Source organism: Moschus berezovskii, chromosome Y (assembly GCF_049115385.1).
Source record: "Moschus berezovskii isolate FMDL1 chromosome Y, NW_MosBer_1.0, whole genome shotgun sequence".
In the NCBI taxonomy this organism is placed as follows: Eukaryota; Metazoa; Chordata; class Mammalia; order Artiodactyla; family Moschidae; genus Moschus; species Moschus berezovskii.
The window spans coordinates 77042502-77061254 of record NC_142489.1 but is presented as its reverse complement, the minus strand read 5'-3'; the positions used below and the strand labels follow the sequence as shown (position 1 = coordinate 77061254).

The following is an 18753-nucleotide window of genomic DNA, read 5'->3' as shown; positions in this document are numbered from 1 at the left end:
TCTCACACGCTAGTAAAGTCATGCTCAAAATTCTCCAAGCCAGGCTTCAGCAATATGTGAACCGTGAACGCCCAGATGTTCAAGCAGGTTTTAGAAAAGGCAGAGGCACAAGAGATCAAATTGAAAACATCCGCTGGATCATGGAGAAAGCAAGAGAGTTCCAGAAACACATCTATTTCTGCTTCATTGACTATGCCAAAGCCTAAGACTGTGTGGATTACAACAAACTGTGGAAAATTCTTCAAGAGTTGTAAATACCAGACCACCTGACCTGCCTCTAGAGAAACCTGTATGCAGGTCAGGAAGCAACAGTCAGAACTGTACAAGGAACAGACTGGTTCCAAATAGGAAAAGGAGTTCATCAAGGCTGTATATTGTCACCTTGCTTATTTAACCTATATGCAGAGTACATCATGAGGAACGCTGGGCTGGAAGAAGCACAAGCTGGAATCAAGATTGCTGGGAGAAATATCAATAACCTCAGATATGCAGATGACACTACCCTTACGGCAGGAAACGAAGAGAAACTAAAGAGCCTCTTGAATAAAGTAAAAGAGGAGAGTGAAAAGTTTGGCTTGAAGCTCAACATTCAGAAAACTAAGATCATGGCATCTGGTCCCATCACTTCATGGGAAATAGAGGGAAAAACAGTGGAAACAGTACCAGACTTTATTTTGGGGCTCCAAAATCACTGCGGATGATGATTGGAGCCATGAAATTAAAAGACGCTTACTCCTTGGAACGAAATTTATTACCAAACTTGATAGTATATTAAAAAGCAGAGACATTACTTTGCCAACCAAGGTCCGTCTAGTCAAGGCTATGGTTTTTCCCGTGGTCATGTATGGATGTGAGAGTTGGACTGTGAAGAAAGCTGATCGCCGAAGAATTGATGGTTTTGAACTGTGGTGTTGGAGAAAACTCTTGAGAGTCCCTTGTACTGCAAGGAGATCCAACCAGTCCATTCTAAAGGAGATCAATCCTGGCTGTTCATTGGAAGACTGATGCTAAAGCTGAAACTACAATACTTTGGCCACTTCATGCGACGAGTTGACTCACTGATGATCGGAATGGTTGGGAGCGGGAGGAGAAGGGGACAGCAGAGAATGAGATGATTGGATGGCATCACTGACTCTGTGAACATGAGTTTGAGTGAACTCCGGTAGTTGCTGATGGACAGGGAGGCTTGGCGTGCTGTGATTCATGGGGTCGCAGAGAGACAGATACGACTGAGCGACTGAACTGAACTGAATTAGTGTCTTAACTGATGTGAAAGATACATAACGCAAGTTGGGTACACATACAACACATGAGATGGCTGGATGGTATCACCGACTCGATGGACATGAGTTTGAGTGAACATCTGGAGTTGGTGATGGATAGGGAGGCCTGGCATGCTGTGATTGATGAGGTGGCAAAGAGTTGGACACGACTGAGCAACTGAACTTACTAATTGACTGATAAACTGTTTATAATGTTTGCTTTCGTTTCTGCTGTATGTATGTTAAAGGGAATCAATTACATCTGTTCATATATCCCATTATTTTTGGATTTCTTTCCCCTTTAGGTCACTGCAGAGCACTGAGTAGAGGCCCTTGTTCTTTTATACTTCTCAAATTTTTTTTTCCATTTTATTTAATTTTTTATTTATTTTATTGGAGGCAAATTACCTTACATTAATATATTGGTTGGTTTTGCCATACATTGACATGAATCCGCCCTGGTTGTTCATGTGTTCTCTTTCTTGAACCCCCCTCCCACCTCCCTCTTTCCCATATCCTCCCTCCATGTCATCCCCGTGCACCAGCCCCAAGCATCCTGTATCATGCGTCGAACCTAGACTGGTCACTTATGATAATATACATGCTACAATGCCGTTCTCCCCAATCATCCCACCTTCACCCTCTCCCACAGAGTCCCAAAGTCTGTTCTATATGCCTCTGTCTCTTTTGCAGTCTCCTATACAGGATTCAGGTTACCATCTTTCCAAATTCCATATATATATGTTCGTGTACTGTATTGATGTTTTTCTTTCTGGCTTACTTCACTCTGTATAATTGGCTCCAATTTCATCCACCTCTTTAAAACTGATTCAAATGCATTATTTTTGATGGTTGAAAAATACTCCACTGTGTATATGTCCAAAGCTTTCTTATTCATTCATCTGCAGAGGGACATCTAGGTTGCTTCCATGTCCTGGCTATTATAAACAGTGTTTCAATGAACATTGGAGTACATGTGTTTCTTTCAATTCTGATTTCCTCGGTGTGTATGCCCAGGAATGCGATTGCTGAATCATATGGCAGTTCTATTTCCAGTTTTTTGAGGAATCTCCAGACTGTTCTCCATAGTGGTTGTACTAGTTTGCATTCCTATCAACAGTGTAAGAGGGTTCCCTTTTCTCCACACCCTCTCCAGCATTTATTGCACTCGTGTGAAGTGGTATCTCATTGTGGTTTTGATTTGCACTTCTCTGATTATGAGGGATGTTGAGAATTTTTTCATGCGTTTGTTAGCCATCTTTATGTCTTCTTTGGAGAAATGTTTGTTTAGTTCTTTGGCCCATTTTTGATTGGTTCACTTAGTTTTCTGGAATTGAGCTGCAGGAACTGCTTGTATATTTTGGAGACTAATCCTTTATCAGTTGCTTCAATTGCTATTATTTTCTCCCATTCTGAAGGCTGTCTTTTCACCTTGCTTATCGTTTCCTTTGCTGTGCAGAAGCTTTTGATTTTAATTAGGTCCCATTTGTTTATTTTTGCTTTTATTTCCAATATTCTGGGAGGTGGGTCATGGAGTATCATGCTGTGATTTATGTCGGAGAGTGTTTTGCCTATGTTCTCCTCTAGGAGTTATATAATATCTGGTCTTTCATTTAGCTCTCTAATCCATTTAGAATTTATTTTGGTGTATGGTGTTAGGCAGTGTTCTAGTTTCATTCTTTTACAAGTGGCTGACCAGTTTTCCAAGCACCACTTGTTAAAGAGACTGTCTTTTGTCCATTTTATATTCTTGCCTCCTTTGTCGAAGATAAGGTGTCCATAGGTGCGTGGGTTTATCTCTGGGCTTTCTATTTTGTTACATTGATCTATATTTCTGCCTTTATGCCAGTACTATACTGTCTTGATGACTGTGGCTTTGTAGTAGAGCCTGAAGTCTGGCAGGTTAATTCCTCCAGTTCCATTTTTCTTCTTCAAGATTGCTTTGGCTATTCGAGGTTTTTCGTATTTGCATACAAATTGTGAGATTATTTGTTCTAGTTCTGTGAAAAATATCGTTGGTAGCTTGATAGGGATTGAATTGAATGTATGAATTACTTTGGATAGTATATTTAGTTTCACAATATTTATTCTTCCAATCCACGAACACGGTATATTTCTCCATCTATTAGTGTCCTCTTTGATTACTTTCACTAGTGTTTTACAGTTTTCTATGTACAAGTCTTTTGTTTCCTTAGGTAGATATATTCCTAAGTATTTAATTATTTTCGTTGCAACAGTGAATAGAATAGTAATTTTTTAAAATATTTTAACTGAAAGCTAATTACTAACTATACAAAAAAGTGATGTTTTCTGCCATCAGTTCAGTTCAGATGCTCAGTTGCAAAGAATCGGACACAATGATGTTGGGAGGGAATTGGGGCCAAAGGAGATGGGGGCGACAGAGAATAAGATGGCTGGATGGCATCACCGACTCGGTGGACATGAGATTGAGTGAACTCCGGGTGTTGGTGATGGACTGGAGTGCTGCGATTCATGGGGTCGCAAAAGTCGGACACGACTCTTTGTAAATGAGCATCTGAATTGAAAAGATGGGATAAATACACAGATGTAATTGATTCACATTGACATACATACACCAAAAACAAACATTATATAGAGATTATCAGTCAATCAGTCAGTTCACTCACTCAATCGTGTCCGACTCTTTGCCACCCCATCAATCACAGCATGCCAGGTCTCAGAGGGGATCAACTTTCGTCACAGTCCAACTCTCACATGCATACATGACCACTGGAAAAACCATATCCTTGACTAGATAGACGTTGGTTGACAAAGTAGTGTCTCAGTTTTTTAATACGCTATCGAGGTTGGTCATAACTTTCCTTCCAAGAAGGAAGCAACTTTTAATTTCATGGCTTCAATCAGCATCCACAGTGATTTTGGATCCGAAACAAATAAAGTCTGACACTGTTTCCACTGTTTCCCCATCTATTTTCCATAAAGTGATGGGACCAGATGCCATGATCTTAGTTTTCTGAATGTTGATCTTCAAGCCAACCTTTTCACTCTCCTCTTTCGCTTTCTTCAAGAGGCTTTTTAGTTTCTCTTCGTTTTCTGCCGTAAGGGTGGTGTCATCTGCATATCTGAGGTTTTTCATTTTTCTGCCGGCAATCTTGATTCCAGCCTGTGCTTCTTCCAGCCCAGCGTTCCTCATGATGTACTCTGGATATAAGTTACATAAGCAGGCTGACAATATACAGCCTTGACGTACTCCTTTTCCTACTTGGACCCAGTCTGTTGTTCCATGTCCAGTTCTAACTGTTGCTTCCTGACCTGCATACAGGTTTTTAAAGAAGCAGGTCAGGGGGTCTGGTATTCCCATCCCTTTCAGTGTTTTCCACAGTTTATTGTGATCCACACAGTCAAAGGCTTTGGCATAGTCAATGAAGCAGAAATAGATGTTTGTTTGTTAGTTTTTTCTGGAACGCTCTTGCTTTATCGATGATCCAGCAGCTCTGTTGGCAATTTGACCTGTGGTTCCTCTGCCTTTTCTAAAACCAGCTTGAACATCTGGATGTTCCTGGCTCACGTATTGCTGAAGCCTGGATTGGAGATTATTGAGCATGACTTTTCTAGCGTGTGAGATGAGTGCAGTTGTGCGGTAGTTTGAGCATTCTTGGGGATTGGCTTTCTTTGGGATTGGAGTGAAAACTGACCTTTTCCAGTCCTGTGGCCACTGCTGAGTTTTTCAAATGTGCTGGCACGTTGAGTGCAGCACTTTCACAGCATCATCTTTCAGGGTTTGGAATAGCGCACCTGGAATTCCATCACCTCCACTAGTTTTGTTCGTACTGATGCTTTCTAAGGTCCGCTTGACTTCACATTCCCAGATGTCTGGCTCTAGGGGAGTGATCACACCATCATGATTATCTTGGTCGTGAAGATCGTTTTTGTACAATAGGATACTGGATGAGGAATTCCCCAGGTCGGTAGGTGCCCAGGATGCCTCTGGAGATCAGTGGAGAAATAATTCCAGAAAGAAGGAAAGGATGGAGCCAAAGCAAAACCAACACCCAGGTATGGATGTGACTGGTGACAGAAGCAAGGTGCGATGCTGTAAAGAGCAATATTGCTTAGGAACCTGGAATGTTAGGTCCATGAACCAAGGCAAATTGGAAGTGGTCAAACAGGAGATGGCAAAACTGAACGTAGATATTCTAGGAATCAGTGAACTAAAATGGACTGGGATAGGTGAATTTAACTCAGATGACCATTGTATCTACTACTGTGGGCAGGAATCACATAGAAGAAATGGAGTAACCATCATGGTCAACAAAAGAGTCCGAAATACAGTAGTTGGATGCAATCTCAAAAACGACAGAATGATGTCTGTTCATTTCCAAGGCAAACCATTCAGTATTACAGTAATCCAAGCCTATGTCCCAACCAGTAATGCTGAAGAAGCCAAAGTTGAACGGTTCTATGAAGACCTACAAGACCTTTCAGAACTAACACCCAAAAAAGATGTCCTTTTCATAATAGGGGACTGGAATGCAAAAGTAGCAAGTCAAGAAACACCGGGAGTAACAGGCAAATTTTGAAGGAAGCAGGGCAAAAGCTAATAGAGTATTGCCGGGAGAACCCACTGGTCATAGCAAACACCCTCTTCCAACAACACAAGAGAAGACTCTACACATGGACATCACCAGATGGTCAACACTGAAATCAGACTGTTTATATTCTGTGCAGCCAAAGATGGAGACGCTCTATACAGTTGGCAAAAACAAGACCAGGAGCTGACTGTGGCTCAGGTCATGAACTCTTATTGCCAATTTCAGGCTTAAATTGAAGAAAGTAGGGAAAACCACTAGACCATTCAGATATGACCTCAATCAAATCCCTTATGATTATACAGTGGAAGTGAGAAATAGATTTAAGGGACTAGATCTGATAGAGTGCCTGATGAACTATGGACGGAGGTTTGTGACATTGTACAGGAGACAGGGACCAAGACCATCCCCAAGGAAAAGACGTGCAAAAAAGCAAAATGGCGGTCTGGGGAGGCCTTACAAATAGCTGTGAAAAGAAGAGAAGAGGAAAGCAAAAGAGAAAAGGAAAGATATAAGCATCTGAATGCAGAGTTCCAAAGAATAGCAAGGAGAGATGAGAAAGCCTTCCTCAGCGATCAATGCAAAGAAATAGAGGAAAACAACAGAATAGGAAAGACAAGAGATCTCCTCAAGAAAAATAGAGATGCCAAGGGAACATTTCATGCAAAGATGAGCCCGATAAAGGACAGAAGTGGTATGGATCTAACGGAAGCAGGAGATATTAAGAAGAGGTGGCAAGAATACACAGAAGAACCGTCCAAAAAAGATCTTCACGACCAAGATAATCATGATGGTTTCTGCCATACATCAATACTAATGAGCCATGGCTGTACATGGGCTCCACCCAACCTCAAGCCCCTCCACCTCCCTTCCTACCTACATTTTCTGGGTTATTGTAGAGCACTGGCTTTGGATGCCCTGCTGCATGCATACGAAAACCTGAGAGATGATTTTCCTGCATGAAATGTGTAATTATTTATATTTCACATGTGGGTGCAGATTGTTCTACATGAAATAGGAAATGTGAATTTCATATTTGAAAATCTACTTGTATGATTTCCTTTATCAATGGGGAAGTCTATGTATTTCACCTCTGAAAAGTGGAGCATAAATTTTCCTGCTTGAATTGTGAAACTGTATACATTTCCTATATGAAATCTCAGTGAAGTTTTACTGACATGAAGTATATAATTAAGATATGGGGAACCAGTATGGACTTGGATTCACCTCTATTTCACAAATGAAATTCTGGGCACCGCCGTTTCTTCATGAATTATCATATTCTATTTATACATATCTATATCTATCTATCGGTATATAAAAATATCTCTCTATGTATTTATTTATTATATGAGAGTGACTGCTAGCCATGAAATATGGAATTCTCTGTATTACCTGTATCAAAACCTAGGCATTAATTATCCTTCATGAAATTTGTACTTCTCTATATTTCACATCTGAAGATCAGAACGGAGATTTTCCTATAACAAATTAGGAAATCTCTGCATTTCATATGAACCAGTGCTTCTTCGGCCTCTGAAATATCTGTGTTCCCTTTTTGCATTTCTGGCCCTGTGCCTTCCAGGTGTGTGTATGCGTGTGTCACCTGTGTTTGTGTGTGTTTCTGTGTGTGTACGTGTTCTCCGGTCTAAGGTAGGTGCTCAGTGTGAAAGCCCAGGCATCCCAGGAGACAGCGTGTGACCATGGCATCTCTTTGTGCGCTCAACATGAGTGTGTCCACGTTAGCTGTATGGCCAGGAGGTGGATAGTAACTAACACCTGGGAGGGGCACTTTTGTCCCCCTGAAACACTTGGGTGCGGAGCTCTCCTCCTCAGGAAAGTGCATCTGTGCACGTGGTGCATATCCTTAGGCACGCTGGTCCCTGCTCTAAGTCGCGGGCGGAGGTGGCAGTGCTGGGGGGTGGGGCCGGTAGGCTGGCGGAGGCAGAGAGCGGCCCAGACAGTGAGCCGAGGGAAGTGGTGTGCTCCCTCCTCAGAGGATGGCGGGGTTCCTGACACTGCTCTAGCCTAAGGCCCAAGTTTAGGGATGGACTCTGCATCAGTTGAGCCACAGTGAGGTCAGTGTATGCCCCCACATCCACCCCCACGCCCTGCCATGGCTTGCAGTTTGGATCCAAGGTGAGCAACTATGTCCCTCATGTATCCAGGAACCCTGTCTCACCTGCGTGGATCCCTGAACACACGTAGTCGTCCGCTGCCCCAGAGGCAATTTCAACCTTGGGGATGGTTGCAGCGTCAAGTTCAGGTTCCTTTCCTTTGCCTCCCAACTGGCCTGACTCTTCCAGTCTCTCGTCAGACACTTGTGCACTGCTGCGCAGGCAAAGGGCTTGAGTGGACGGGCGTCCTTTGCAGTGAGCAGAGTTTGGCCGCTGGTTCACCAACTGCCAGAGTGCCCAGAATTCCAAGGGGCGTGTCCCGTGACAAACACCTTTAGAATTCCATTTGACTGGCTCGTGATGAGGTCTGGTGGTCAAGATATAGAGTTCTGCCGCCTCCCGCCAACGTATTACCCGCGTGCGTAGCGTCAGAAAGCTCTGCGCATGCGTGTTTGCCCTTGCCTGCCGGTAGTCAGTTGGCAAGCAAGCAGTTGCCGGTGTGGAGTAGACTGCAGCGGGTGGGCGGGCTGTGCGGGCCACTTGCTGTGCTCTCCTATCTATCTACTTTGCAGCTCGGGGCAACGGCCAGGGCCACATGGAGAGTGAGACGGGGCCAGAGGAATTTGGGAGCTCCCCCGGATCCTGGAGTTTGGTTGTGAGCCCGAGTCTTTACGGGGCAGGGGCCCTGGGCCCTGTCTTCCTGGTGGGGGAAGCAGAGGCGATGCAGGTCCCAGGTGGCACATCAGGCGAAGAGGCCGCCCTGTTCAGGGTGGAAGCGGTAGAGAAAGCCGCGGCCCTGGAGGAGGGAGAGGTGGCGAGGATCGGGCAGCAGTTCCAGCTGCTGGTGGAAGTGGCAAACGAGGAGCCGGATCAGGTGTCCTCAGAGGAGCGGGAGGGAAAGCCGGAGGAGCAGGGCCAGGAACATCCAAGGCCCGGAGCCCTGAGTGACCAGGCCCCACTGGAGGCGCTGGCAGCCCTGCAGGTGGAGCTGGATCCTGTGAATAAGAAAGCCCAAAGGGCCCACTCTCGGCTGAAAGACAAGAACTGTCAGAGGCGGAAGCTGCATCTGGAACGCAGAAGCGCCATCATCCAGGGAATCCGTGGCTTCTGGGTCAAAGTTGTATCCTTCGTGTGGTACTTGTGGAATTTGTTTTACCTGGGCTGTTGCGAAAGCAGTTTACAGATCTGGCAGTTTTGGTACAAAATACATTTATTGGCTGATGGGTATTGACTGCCGGCCAGATATGACGGGTGATGTCCTTTCTGTTTTAGTTAGCAGGAATAATTGATACTTGGGCTTTACTTGCAGAGGTCCCAGTAAGAATTATCATTAGTACCAGGGACGCTTCAGAGACAAGGCTTGTCTGGAATGCAGGTCTTCTCCAAAAAGCTGAATGAATTTGGGGGTGATGTTGCAGTGTGTAAGTGCTCATGCTAGTTGCAGCTAGGAGTGCTTGTTTTCCAGAAATAAGCTAACTCTTAGGAGGCTGAGATGGAGCTTGGGACCTTCCTGTTAGGAACAGAACCTCTTTGTGTTGATAGGCGTAGCCTTGGGGCTTGTTGGACCTTCACACAGTCTGTGTGGACAGAGATGTGAGGAGTAAACTAGTAGCAAGTTGAAGTCAGACAATGCAAGGCTACTCTTTAGGCAGGCTTTGTTCTTTCAGCGCATCTGCAGGCTCCCTGACCTAAAGCAGTTTATAAACCACCCCCGAATGTCAGTCATGATGAGTGAACAAGACAAAGACATACTTAAGTACATGACCAACTTAAAGGTGAGGCAGGGGACACTGATAATTGTGGGAGGGAGGTGCATGGGGAGGGCAGGGGAAATGATATATCCCTGAAAACAGGAAAGCACGGCTCTTCTATAAAGAGGGTTTCATACCCACCCCACTCCCACGCCACCCCCCCCCACCCCCCCCCCCACTCTTTGTCCTGGCAGGTGGAGGATATCAGGCATCCCACTCTTTGCTGCAAGATCACATTGTCTTTTCGGAAGAACAGGTATTTCCAGAATGAAGTGATTGTTAAGGAGTATCTCATTAACATCACTGGTAAGAGGCAGCTCACTGGATTTGGGGTGTTGGGGCAGAAAGGGGTAGGTTGAACTTGGAAGGTGATTTAGGTCTTTCTGCCATACTCCTTTTCTTGCAGGATACCGAGCATCTCATTCCACTCCAATTCAGTGGCACCAGAGATTTGAACGTAAGGCATACAGCCACAGGCACCACAACAGCGGCATTAACTTCTTCAACTGGTTCTTTGACCATAACTTCGCAGGATCTGGCAAGATTGCCGAGGTGGGGTCCCACTGGGGCACTGGGCCAGAATTGGCAGTTGATGTTGGAGTTCTTGGCGGCACACGGGAGGGCCCGGGGTCTGGCCAGCCCTGTGCTGACCTTGCTCGTTTGCTTGGCAGATCATCGTTAAGGATCTGTGGCCAGATCCTTTGCAGTACTACATGAGGAGGAAGGCTCCACCACGAGAGGTACTGGGAGGACAAGAAGTGAGGCTACCAGGGGCTGGGCACTGACATAAGTGTTTTCCAGGAGCCTTGGTCACTTATTTCACTTGTGGAGAAATTGAGACTCCATGGAATACAGAGTGACACCAGGGCATGAGGGCATCAGCATGAGACAGAAAGTGTGAAAACCAGGTTCTAACTAGGGAGGCTTGAGGTAGATGAAGCGGCCTGGTCAGTCCAAAGTCACTCCGATTTAAATCTGACTCAGCTGCACATCTCTGAACTGTCGTTCCATGCCCAACAACTCTGCCCTCAGGTTCCTCTTAAATTGGGTCCCACCTACTATTCCTTATGAAGTCCCCTTTCCACAAAGGTCTGTGAGTCTTTTTTGTGACCATCATTTGCTTCCATTTTGATCATCACACTTGTTTGCTAATTTTGTTTTGCATCTTTTTTCGCCCGCCACAATCATTTTGAAAATACTGGCCATTGTGCAGGATTATGGAGTTTTCTCTATTTTAACTGGAGGATAGTTACAATTGGACAGTTTTTGCCATACTGGGGGACCTTGTGTAAACCTATGGCTGGGTTTACACAAGGTCCCCCAGTTCCTGAACCGCCCCCACCCCCCGCCAACCGCCCTCCCTACCCCATCCCTCTGGGTTATCCCACAGCTTGACTTTGGGTGCCTTGCTTCATGCATCAAACTCGCACGGATCATCTGTGTTACATTGGTAATGTGTGTGTTTCGGGGCTATTATCTTCAATCATCCCACCTTCACATTCTCCCACTGAATCTAAAAGTCTGTTCTCTATGTCTGTGTCTCATCTGTTGCCCTGTATGTAGGATGGTCAGTACCTCCCACGTGGTCCTAAACTCTATAGGTGTGTGTTAACATGCAGCATTTGTTTTCCTCTTTCTGACTTACTTCACTCTGTGTAATAGGCTCCATGTTCACTCCACCTCAGTAAAACTGACTTTGATGTGTTCCTCTTTAGAACTGAGTAGCATGTCAATGTGTATATGCACCACCATTTCCTTATTCCTTCATCTGCTGATGGACATCTAGGTTGCCTCCATGTCCTAGATATTGTAAATAGTACTACAGTGAAGATTGGGGTACATGCTTTTTGGTATTTGCTTATAGGAAATGTGAAAGATCACAGACTCTCTCCTGGGAACCGACTTGAAAGAGTAAAGCTGTCTTTAGGATTGTTCAGAGAGGATAGGTTTATATATCTGTCTCTGTGTCTGTTTTGAAAGGAACATTCCCCCCGCCTCCCCTCAGTTTTGAGAAACTTATGATGGAGCGTCCTACTTTACCTAAAATAGAAAACCTAAGAAGCTGCTTCACAAGAAGATCAATGGCCAGCATAGTTCTCGTGCACCGGAAAATAACGAAGAATGGTCTGGTGGTGAAACGGATGGAGAGGGAGACACCAGTCAACCTGAAATAATTCTGAAAGATAAATAAACAGCCTTGACCGTATGTGTCTCTGTATTTTTGGCCAGGTCCTCAGGACAAATACTTCAGCTCCATGTAGGCTTCTCAGTCTACTGTGTGGGAATTACCAGTCCATGGAGAGTTGCAGAGGGGGTTAAGTCATACACATACTTGGGTGTGTGTCAGAGGACGCAGTTCGTCCTGCGGGGCGGGGGTTGGGGATGAAGGAGAAAGAAGACCAGGGGCTGTTAACTGTGGGCCTGGTCATTTTGCACATTCATGGAAAGGATGTGGTGAACAAGGACCAGGGATTGAAATAGTGGAACTTAATTTCGTTCGATGGTGGCACCCCAAGTATCCTCTCTGTTGGATATCATCAGACAGTTTAAGAGTAGAGAACAAGGAAAAAGCCTTAACATTCAACTCACTGTGAACCAGATAGCCTCCTTGTGGTCTTTTGCTGAGACAGTCACCTTCCCAGAGCTAGGGTTCCAGGCAACATCTTAGGGAATGGGAGTATAAGGTATATGGAGGGGCTGTGGCCTAGGGGGAGAGAGAGAGAGATGGTGGGAAGGCAGTGAAGATGTTAGTTTCTGGCAAAAGTGACCAAGTGAAAAGGTAAAATCTGCCAGGAAACAGAGAAGCAAACAAAAACAGATCCTGCAATGTATGTTTGAGCTCTTCTTTTTTTGTGAAGAGCAATATACGTGAACTCTTCTTCTTCTTTTTTTTCCCCAGGAATCCAGATTAAGCACAAAGCGTACAGGGGCAGAAGAGAGGGGAATGGGTATGTTAAGCAGACAAAGGCCAGCCTACCCAGCCGTGCACTCTATATTCCATGGCTCAGTTGTTAATATCCCATTTTCCAGATCGGTGTAAGCTCTTTGCCCAAGGCCCTCTATCAAGCTAAGGTGCAGAAATATCAACATTTGTCTCACGAACCCTCTGGTGACAGTGTCTCATCCTTACTAAATGGCTCGGCACAGACTGTTTTCAACCACGAGGGACCTGTCCTTCTTTTGGGCCTTTTTCACCACTATCCGTGGGCCAAGGGCCAATGGTGAGGGTGAACTTAGGGTGGTCCTTGCCAAGTGGATGACTGCTTCCTGGAAACCCGTCCACCTCTGGACGGGGCAAAGGACAGACTGGCACAAATGGTGTAGGGGAAGTTCAACATTTGTCCCACCGTGTTCTCCTCTCATCCTGGATACAATGGCTCCAACATGGGTATGCCTGAGGGTGATATTTCTGTCCCACATGGAGTTATCACTCCATAACTTTTCTCCCTAAAGCAACATCTTTTTCCAGGGCAAAGGGTCAGGGTTGAACATCAAAGTTCATGGGTTTATGGATGTGCCCTTCAAGGTGCCCTGAATCAGATCTCCTCCTCAGTGCCAGCTTTTGCATTTGAATATCTGTACCCTAGGTTTGCCCCTTCTACAGAGGAGCATCTAAGGCTCTAGACGTCAAGGCTTGGCCTTCTCTGGGTGCTGTCCAAACAACCAGCGCAGGAAGCACTGTGGAAATGTGTCTTCTTACTTAATCTGTAAACTTCAAAGACCCCGTGGGCTCCCACAGGCTGGTACCTGTCTTTCTCAGTGCTAGTTAAACACAAAACAGAACACAAACCAAACGCTAATAACCCTGCAGTCGGTGTGAGATGGCATATCAGTGCATGGGTTGTGGGACCTTAGACTGGACTCATTCTAGGGACTCGACGATGTTTATGCACATTTTACTAAGGTTTTGTAAAGAACTTAAAAGACCAGAAACGTTTGGGACAGGTTCCCCCAGTGCCTAATATTTTCTGCCAGTGCTTCATCAGTACCAGGGGTAACTTCAGCTCTAACCTGTCCCGGAGTGAAGAGTGCAAAGCTGGTTCATGGATCGGTTAGTAAAACTTAATCATGGGTGGTTGACATGATTGTCATTCTCTGGAAACTTGCCATGACTTGTGTCCCAGGCTCTTTAGGGCTTTCAGTTGGGCCCTAAAGTCTATGTGCTGTTAGAGTTGACTGCACACTTGGCCGTGTTGTGTAAGGTTTTCTTCCACTGAATATCAACGCATGTGAAACTCTTAGGATTACTGATGAATTCATGAGCATCTGGCTCAATCACCCCGAGCTGCATTTATTTCCTGGTCTCTGGATGTGTTCATGTTTTCCTTTGTTTAGAATGAAGACTGGGCATCTCCGTTGTGTTTCCTCATGAACTGGCACTCTCTGAATGTGAGGTGATGTTTCTTCCTGTGGGTCTGCTTATGCCTTTGTCTCTTTGATGTTGTACCCATGCATGTGCCGATATGCACAGCTCTGTTGCCATTGCTGTCTCAGTATTTGCATATCCCTGTTCAACATATATGCCTCGTGTTGCTTGTATTCACTCGTTTTTGTTTTTGTTTTTTCCTGTTTTTTAAGTTTCTGTATCTTCGTTAGATTGCCTGTGAATCTGACCCTTTCATTCCTGGAAGAAATACTTCCACCATCTTCAACTGTGACTTTTTAAGTGAGTCCCATGGTCTTTGTGCACAGCAAGAAATGCTTTATTGCAGGTATAGTTAACAGTGACACACATTTGGAAACAAGAATACCCACACACTTAGAGAAATGCCCAAGGAGCAAGAAGATCACTGGTTGAATTGAGAATATTAATCAGGACCACAGAGGGCAAAAAAGTTGTGGGAATGCACGTCAGGAAATTTTTCTCCTGTCAGGAGAGATTTGGGGTTGACTTGTTACGTGTTCTTTAAACACTACTGCATGAATGAAGGGAATTGATTTTTACCTCTCCCCATGAATTTTGGCATTGGTCATTAAACAGACGTTACCCATACAGAACATCTTCATGAATTTAAGTAAAGCATGACTCACGGAAAGGGTTCGCCATTCTGTGAAGAGAAAGTTGTTAAAGAATTCTTGTCCTCAGCGACCTTCTGTAGCCCAGTGAAAGGGGGTGCATGATCAGTTAATAATAGCATAGTGCATACCAAATCATGGGCCAGGCACCTTACCCAGAGGATTCAGTAAGTCACATGATAGTCCCTCGCTCGGGTCTTGACTCGTTGCAATCCCATGGACTGTAGCCCGTTGGGCTCCTCTATCCACCAGGTTTCCCAGGGGAGAAAAGTAGGGAGTGGGTTGCCAATTCCTCCTCCAGGGGATTTTTCTGACCTAGGGATCAAACTCAGATTACCTGCACGGAAAGGCAGAATCTTCACTATCCGATCCCCCAAGTGGTGTTGAAGGAACACAAGGGCTTCAGGAAGGGGGAAGTGTGGCCACAGGTTAAGCGGATGTGTAGATTCGCATGTTTTGCCATATTTGAAGGGTCTGAGGGGCATGCTTTCCAGAAGTACTTATTCTGCCCCATTCTCTCTCTCCTCTTCACTTGGGACTGGCAATGTGTATGCCCTGAGGCCTTGAGTTCCTAATCTCTTGCCTCCGTTACATTTTCCCCCCATTTTCTTCTTGCTCCCTAAGCAGGAAGCTTAACGATTTAAGATTTCAATTAATGCTCAGTCATTCAATTGTGTCAGACTCTTTGTGACCCTCCTCTGTCCTTGTGATTTTTCAGGCAGGACTACTGCAGTGAGTTGCCCCTCCTGCAGGGGATTTTCCTGACCCAGGAATTGAATGTGCTTCTTGTGTGTCTCCAGCATTGCAGGCAGATTCTTCATCCATTGAACCAAGGAGGAAACCCCTGATTTAAAAGAAAAGTGAACCTGAGAGTCACTCAGTCATATCTGACTCTTTGAGACCCCACTGGATTGGGTAGCCTCTCCCTTCTCCAGGAGATTTTCGCACCCAGGGGTCAAACGCAGGTCTCCTGCATTGCAGGCAGATTCCTTAGCAGGTGAGCCACCAGGGAAGCACAAGAATAGTGGAGTGGGTAACCTGTGCCTTCTCCAGAGGATATTCCCGAGCCAGGAATCAAACCAGTGTCTGCAGTTTTATATTTCATTCCACTATAGATCAAATTCCCTATTTCATGCAGGAAAATCTGTGCCTGGACTTTCAAATGTGAAATATAGAGAAACCCATCTCATTACATATTTAACATAGAAATAATATTTAAAAAACACCCATATTTTCAAATGTGAAATATGAAGAACTCCATGTTTCAGAAAGTAACCCTGTGCTCATATTCTGATAAGGGAAATACAGAACAATCCATATTTCATGTAGGCAAATCTATACTCGGCAATTCATATGTGACATGTAGCAAATTGCACACATTATGAAAATCTCAGTGTCCAGATTTTATACATTAAATGTAAGGACTCTCTATTTCATATGCAAATATCTGAAGTAAGATTTCTATATTTGAAATACTGAAAATTCCATGTTTCTTGTGCAAAAGCTGCACTCAACATTTCATATCTGAAATATATACAGTTCATATGTCTTCTAAGGAAATCTGTACCCTGGTTTTGCAATGTCAAGTGAACACAAAATGCATATTTCCATGTCAAATATTCCTCGTCAGGTATTCATATGTAAAATATAGAGAATTCAATATTTAATTGAGTATAATGGTCATTCTGATTTTCATTTGTGAAATATACGAAATTCCATATTTTAAATGCGAAAATTGGTGCACACTTTTGGAGTCTAAAGTATACAGAGTTCCAGATTTCATATAGGGAAGTTGGCACCCACTCTTTCATTTGTGATATACATATATTTCAGTGCTTCATGTAGGAAAACTTGAGCAGAGACTGCTATATGTGACGTATAGAGCATTTGATATTTCCTGTAGAAAGTGGGTGGCCAGATTTCAAATGTGAAATATAGAGAATTCCACATTTCATGTTGGAAAATTGTCACCTGTGTTTTCATATCTGAAATATAGAGAGTGCCGTATCTTTGTCGGACTATCTGAGACAAGTTTTCCATATATGAACCATGAAAAATTTCATATGTTGTGTATGAAAATCTGTTCCCAGATTTCTAAATATAGCATAAGGAAAATTGCATATTTTTTTTGCCAGACAAATCTTAATCAAGATTTTTCTATATGAAATATACAGAATTCCATATGTCAATTATAGCAGAAAGATCTACACTCAAATTATTGTCGGTAAAATAAACATAATTTCATATTTCATTTGGGAAAGCCGCAGACATGAAACATAAGTGAATTCCATATATCACATTTGAAAATCTATGTCTAGAAATCCTGTGCTAATATTTTAATATGTGAAGTGTAGAGGATTTAATATTTAACTTTGGAAGATGGATGTCTATATTCGCAAAGGTTAAGCACAGAGAATTCCAACATTCCATGCAGGAAAATAATTTTCCAGATTTTCTTATAATGTATTCTATATTTCATGCAGGGAAACCTGTGCCTAGGTTTTCTAATGTGAGATATTGAAAATTACACATCTAGTGTGGAAATAACAGCACCATATTTTCCTATATGAAATATAGAGTATTCCATATTTACATCGAGATCTGTGCCCAAATATTTTTCATGTGAAATGTAAAAAGCATGAAATTTCATGAAGGATAATCTACACCTCAATGTTCACTTGTGAAATGGACAGATTTCATAACTAATGACTGAAAACATTCACCCCAGATTTTCATATTTGAGCAATAGATAATTACATACTTCATGTCAGAAAATCTTTCTTTCTTTCTTTCTTTTTTTTCCCCTAATTTGTTCGTTTTTAATAGAAAGATAACTGCTTTACAGCACGTCGCTGTGTTGGGACAAACCTCAACATGAATCATCCATATTTATACATATGTCACTTCCCTCTTCAATCTCCCTCCCGTCACCCTCCCTATCCCACCCCTCTAGAGTGATGCGGAGTTCTCTGAGGCACAGAGCAAATTCCCATTGCGTAATTTAAGTTTAATGTAATTTAAATTAGGTAATGTAAGTTTCCACATTACTCTCTCCATACATCTCACCCTCTCCTCCCCTCTCCCACTGAGAGTTTCAGTAGGAAATGTATAAAATTTCATGCTTCAAGCAGGAAAAACGTATGCCGAAATTTTCATATGCAAAATATACAGAATTCCACATTCACGTGGGAAAAAGTGTGCACAGATATGCATATGAATAACAGACAAGATTCCATATATCATGAAGAAATATTATACAGACAGATTATCAAACATGAAATACAGATATCCTATTTTATATAGAAAATGCTGCACCCATATTTTCACTGGTGAAATATATATATATATATATATATTTTTTTTTCCCCCCCCACTGGTGAAATATATATATATTTTTTCACTGGTGAAATATATATATATATATATATACACACACATGTATTTCATGTAGGAAAAGTCATCAATCGGGTTTTCATATGCGTGAAGCAGGGCAACCAAAGCCAGTGCTCTGCACAACCCAGAAGAGGGTAGGGAAGAATGTGGCAGAGGCTTGAGGATTGGGGGTGGGGGGGTGGGGGTACATGTACACCTATGGCTCATTAGTTTTGATGTATGGCAAAAATCTTCACAAACCAATGCCATGAACATTCAGTCTCTCAGCAGAGTGTAGTAAAAGATACATTGCAGCCTTTGCCCAGGGTCCTCTGGCCTTGGAATGGGTAGCGAGCTGCAGAGCATGGGGAAGGCTAAAGGCTGTGTCTTGCTGAGGTCCCTTGCTAGAGCCACTGACTTGCCTGGCCCAGGGTTCAAAGCAATAGCCAACCTCTCCGATCCCTGCCTACATGACTTGATGGGTGTGGCAATCTGCATGGGTCACAGTCTATGGGACCAAGCTCCGATTGTTGTAGATGGAGGAGACTGAGGGCCAGTTGCGTGTTGGGAACCTGACTCCCAGGTCACTGAGAAAGGCGGGGCAGGGTAGGGGACTGTGGTAAGAGGAGGGCCCAGAGAACTGATAGCTGCCTCTTTTGCTGGG

The 18753-nt window shown here is 43.8% G+C and overlaps 1 protein-coding gene across 1 annotated transcript; it reads left to right on the top strand.

Annotated features, from left to right (window-relative positions):
- Window positions 1-8545: 8545 nt before the first annotated feature.
- On the top strand, window positions 8546-13236 carry LOC148773170 (testis-specific Y-encoded protein 3-like). Its single transcript, XM_088834534.1, has 7 exons — window positions 8546-9070; window positions 9648-9725; window positions 9896-10007; window positions 10108-10253; window positions 10373-10459; window positions 12732-12922; window positions 13155-13236. Exons 1-7 carry the CDS (start codon window positions 8546-8548, stop codon window positions 13234-13236), a joined length of 1221 nt encoding a protein of 406 aa, XP_088690660.1.
- Window positions 13237-18753: the final 5517 nt, after the last annotated feature.

Coding starts and splice junctions, on each gene's coding strand:
- LOC148773170 (XM_088834534.1), top strand. CDS start 8,546: ATGGAGAGTGAGACGGGGCCAGAGGAATTTGGGAGCTCCCCCGGATCC. Junction 9,071..9,647: donor GTGGCTTCTGGGTCAAAGTT/GTATCCTTCGTG, acceptor GACCTAAAGCAG/TTTATAAACCACCCCCGAAT. Junction 12,923..13,154: donor CCGTGGGCCAAGGGCCAATG/GTGAGGGTGAAC, acceptor TTCTCCCTAAAG/CAACATCTTTTTCCAGGGCA.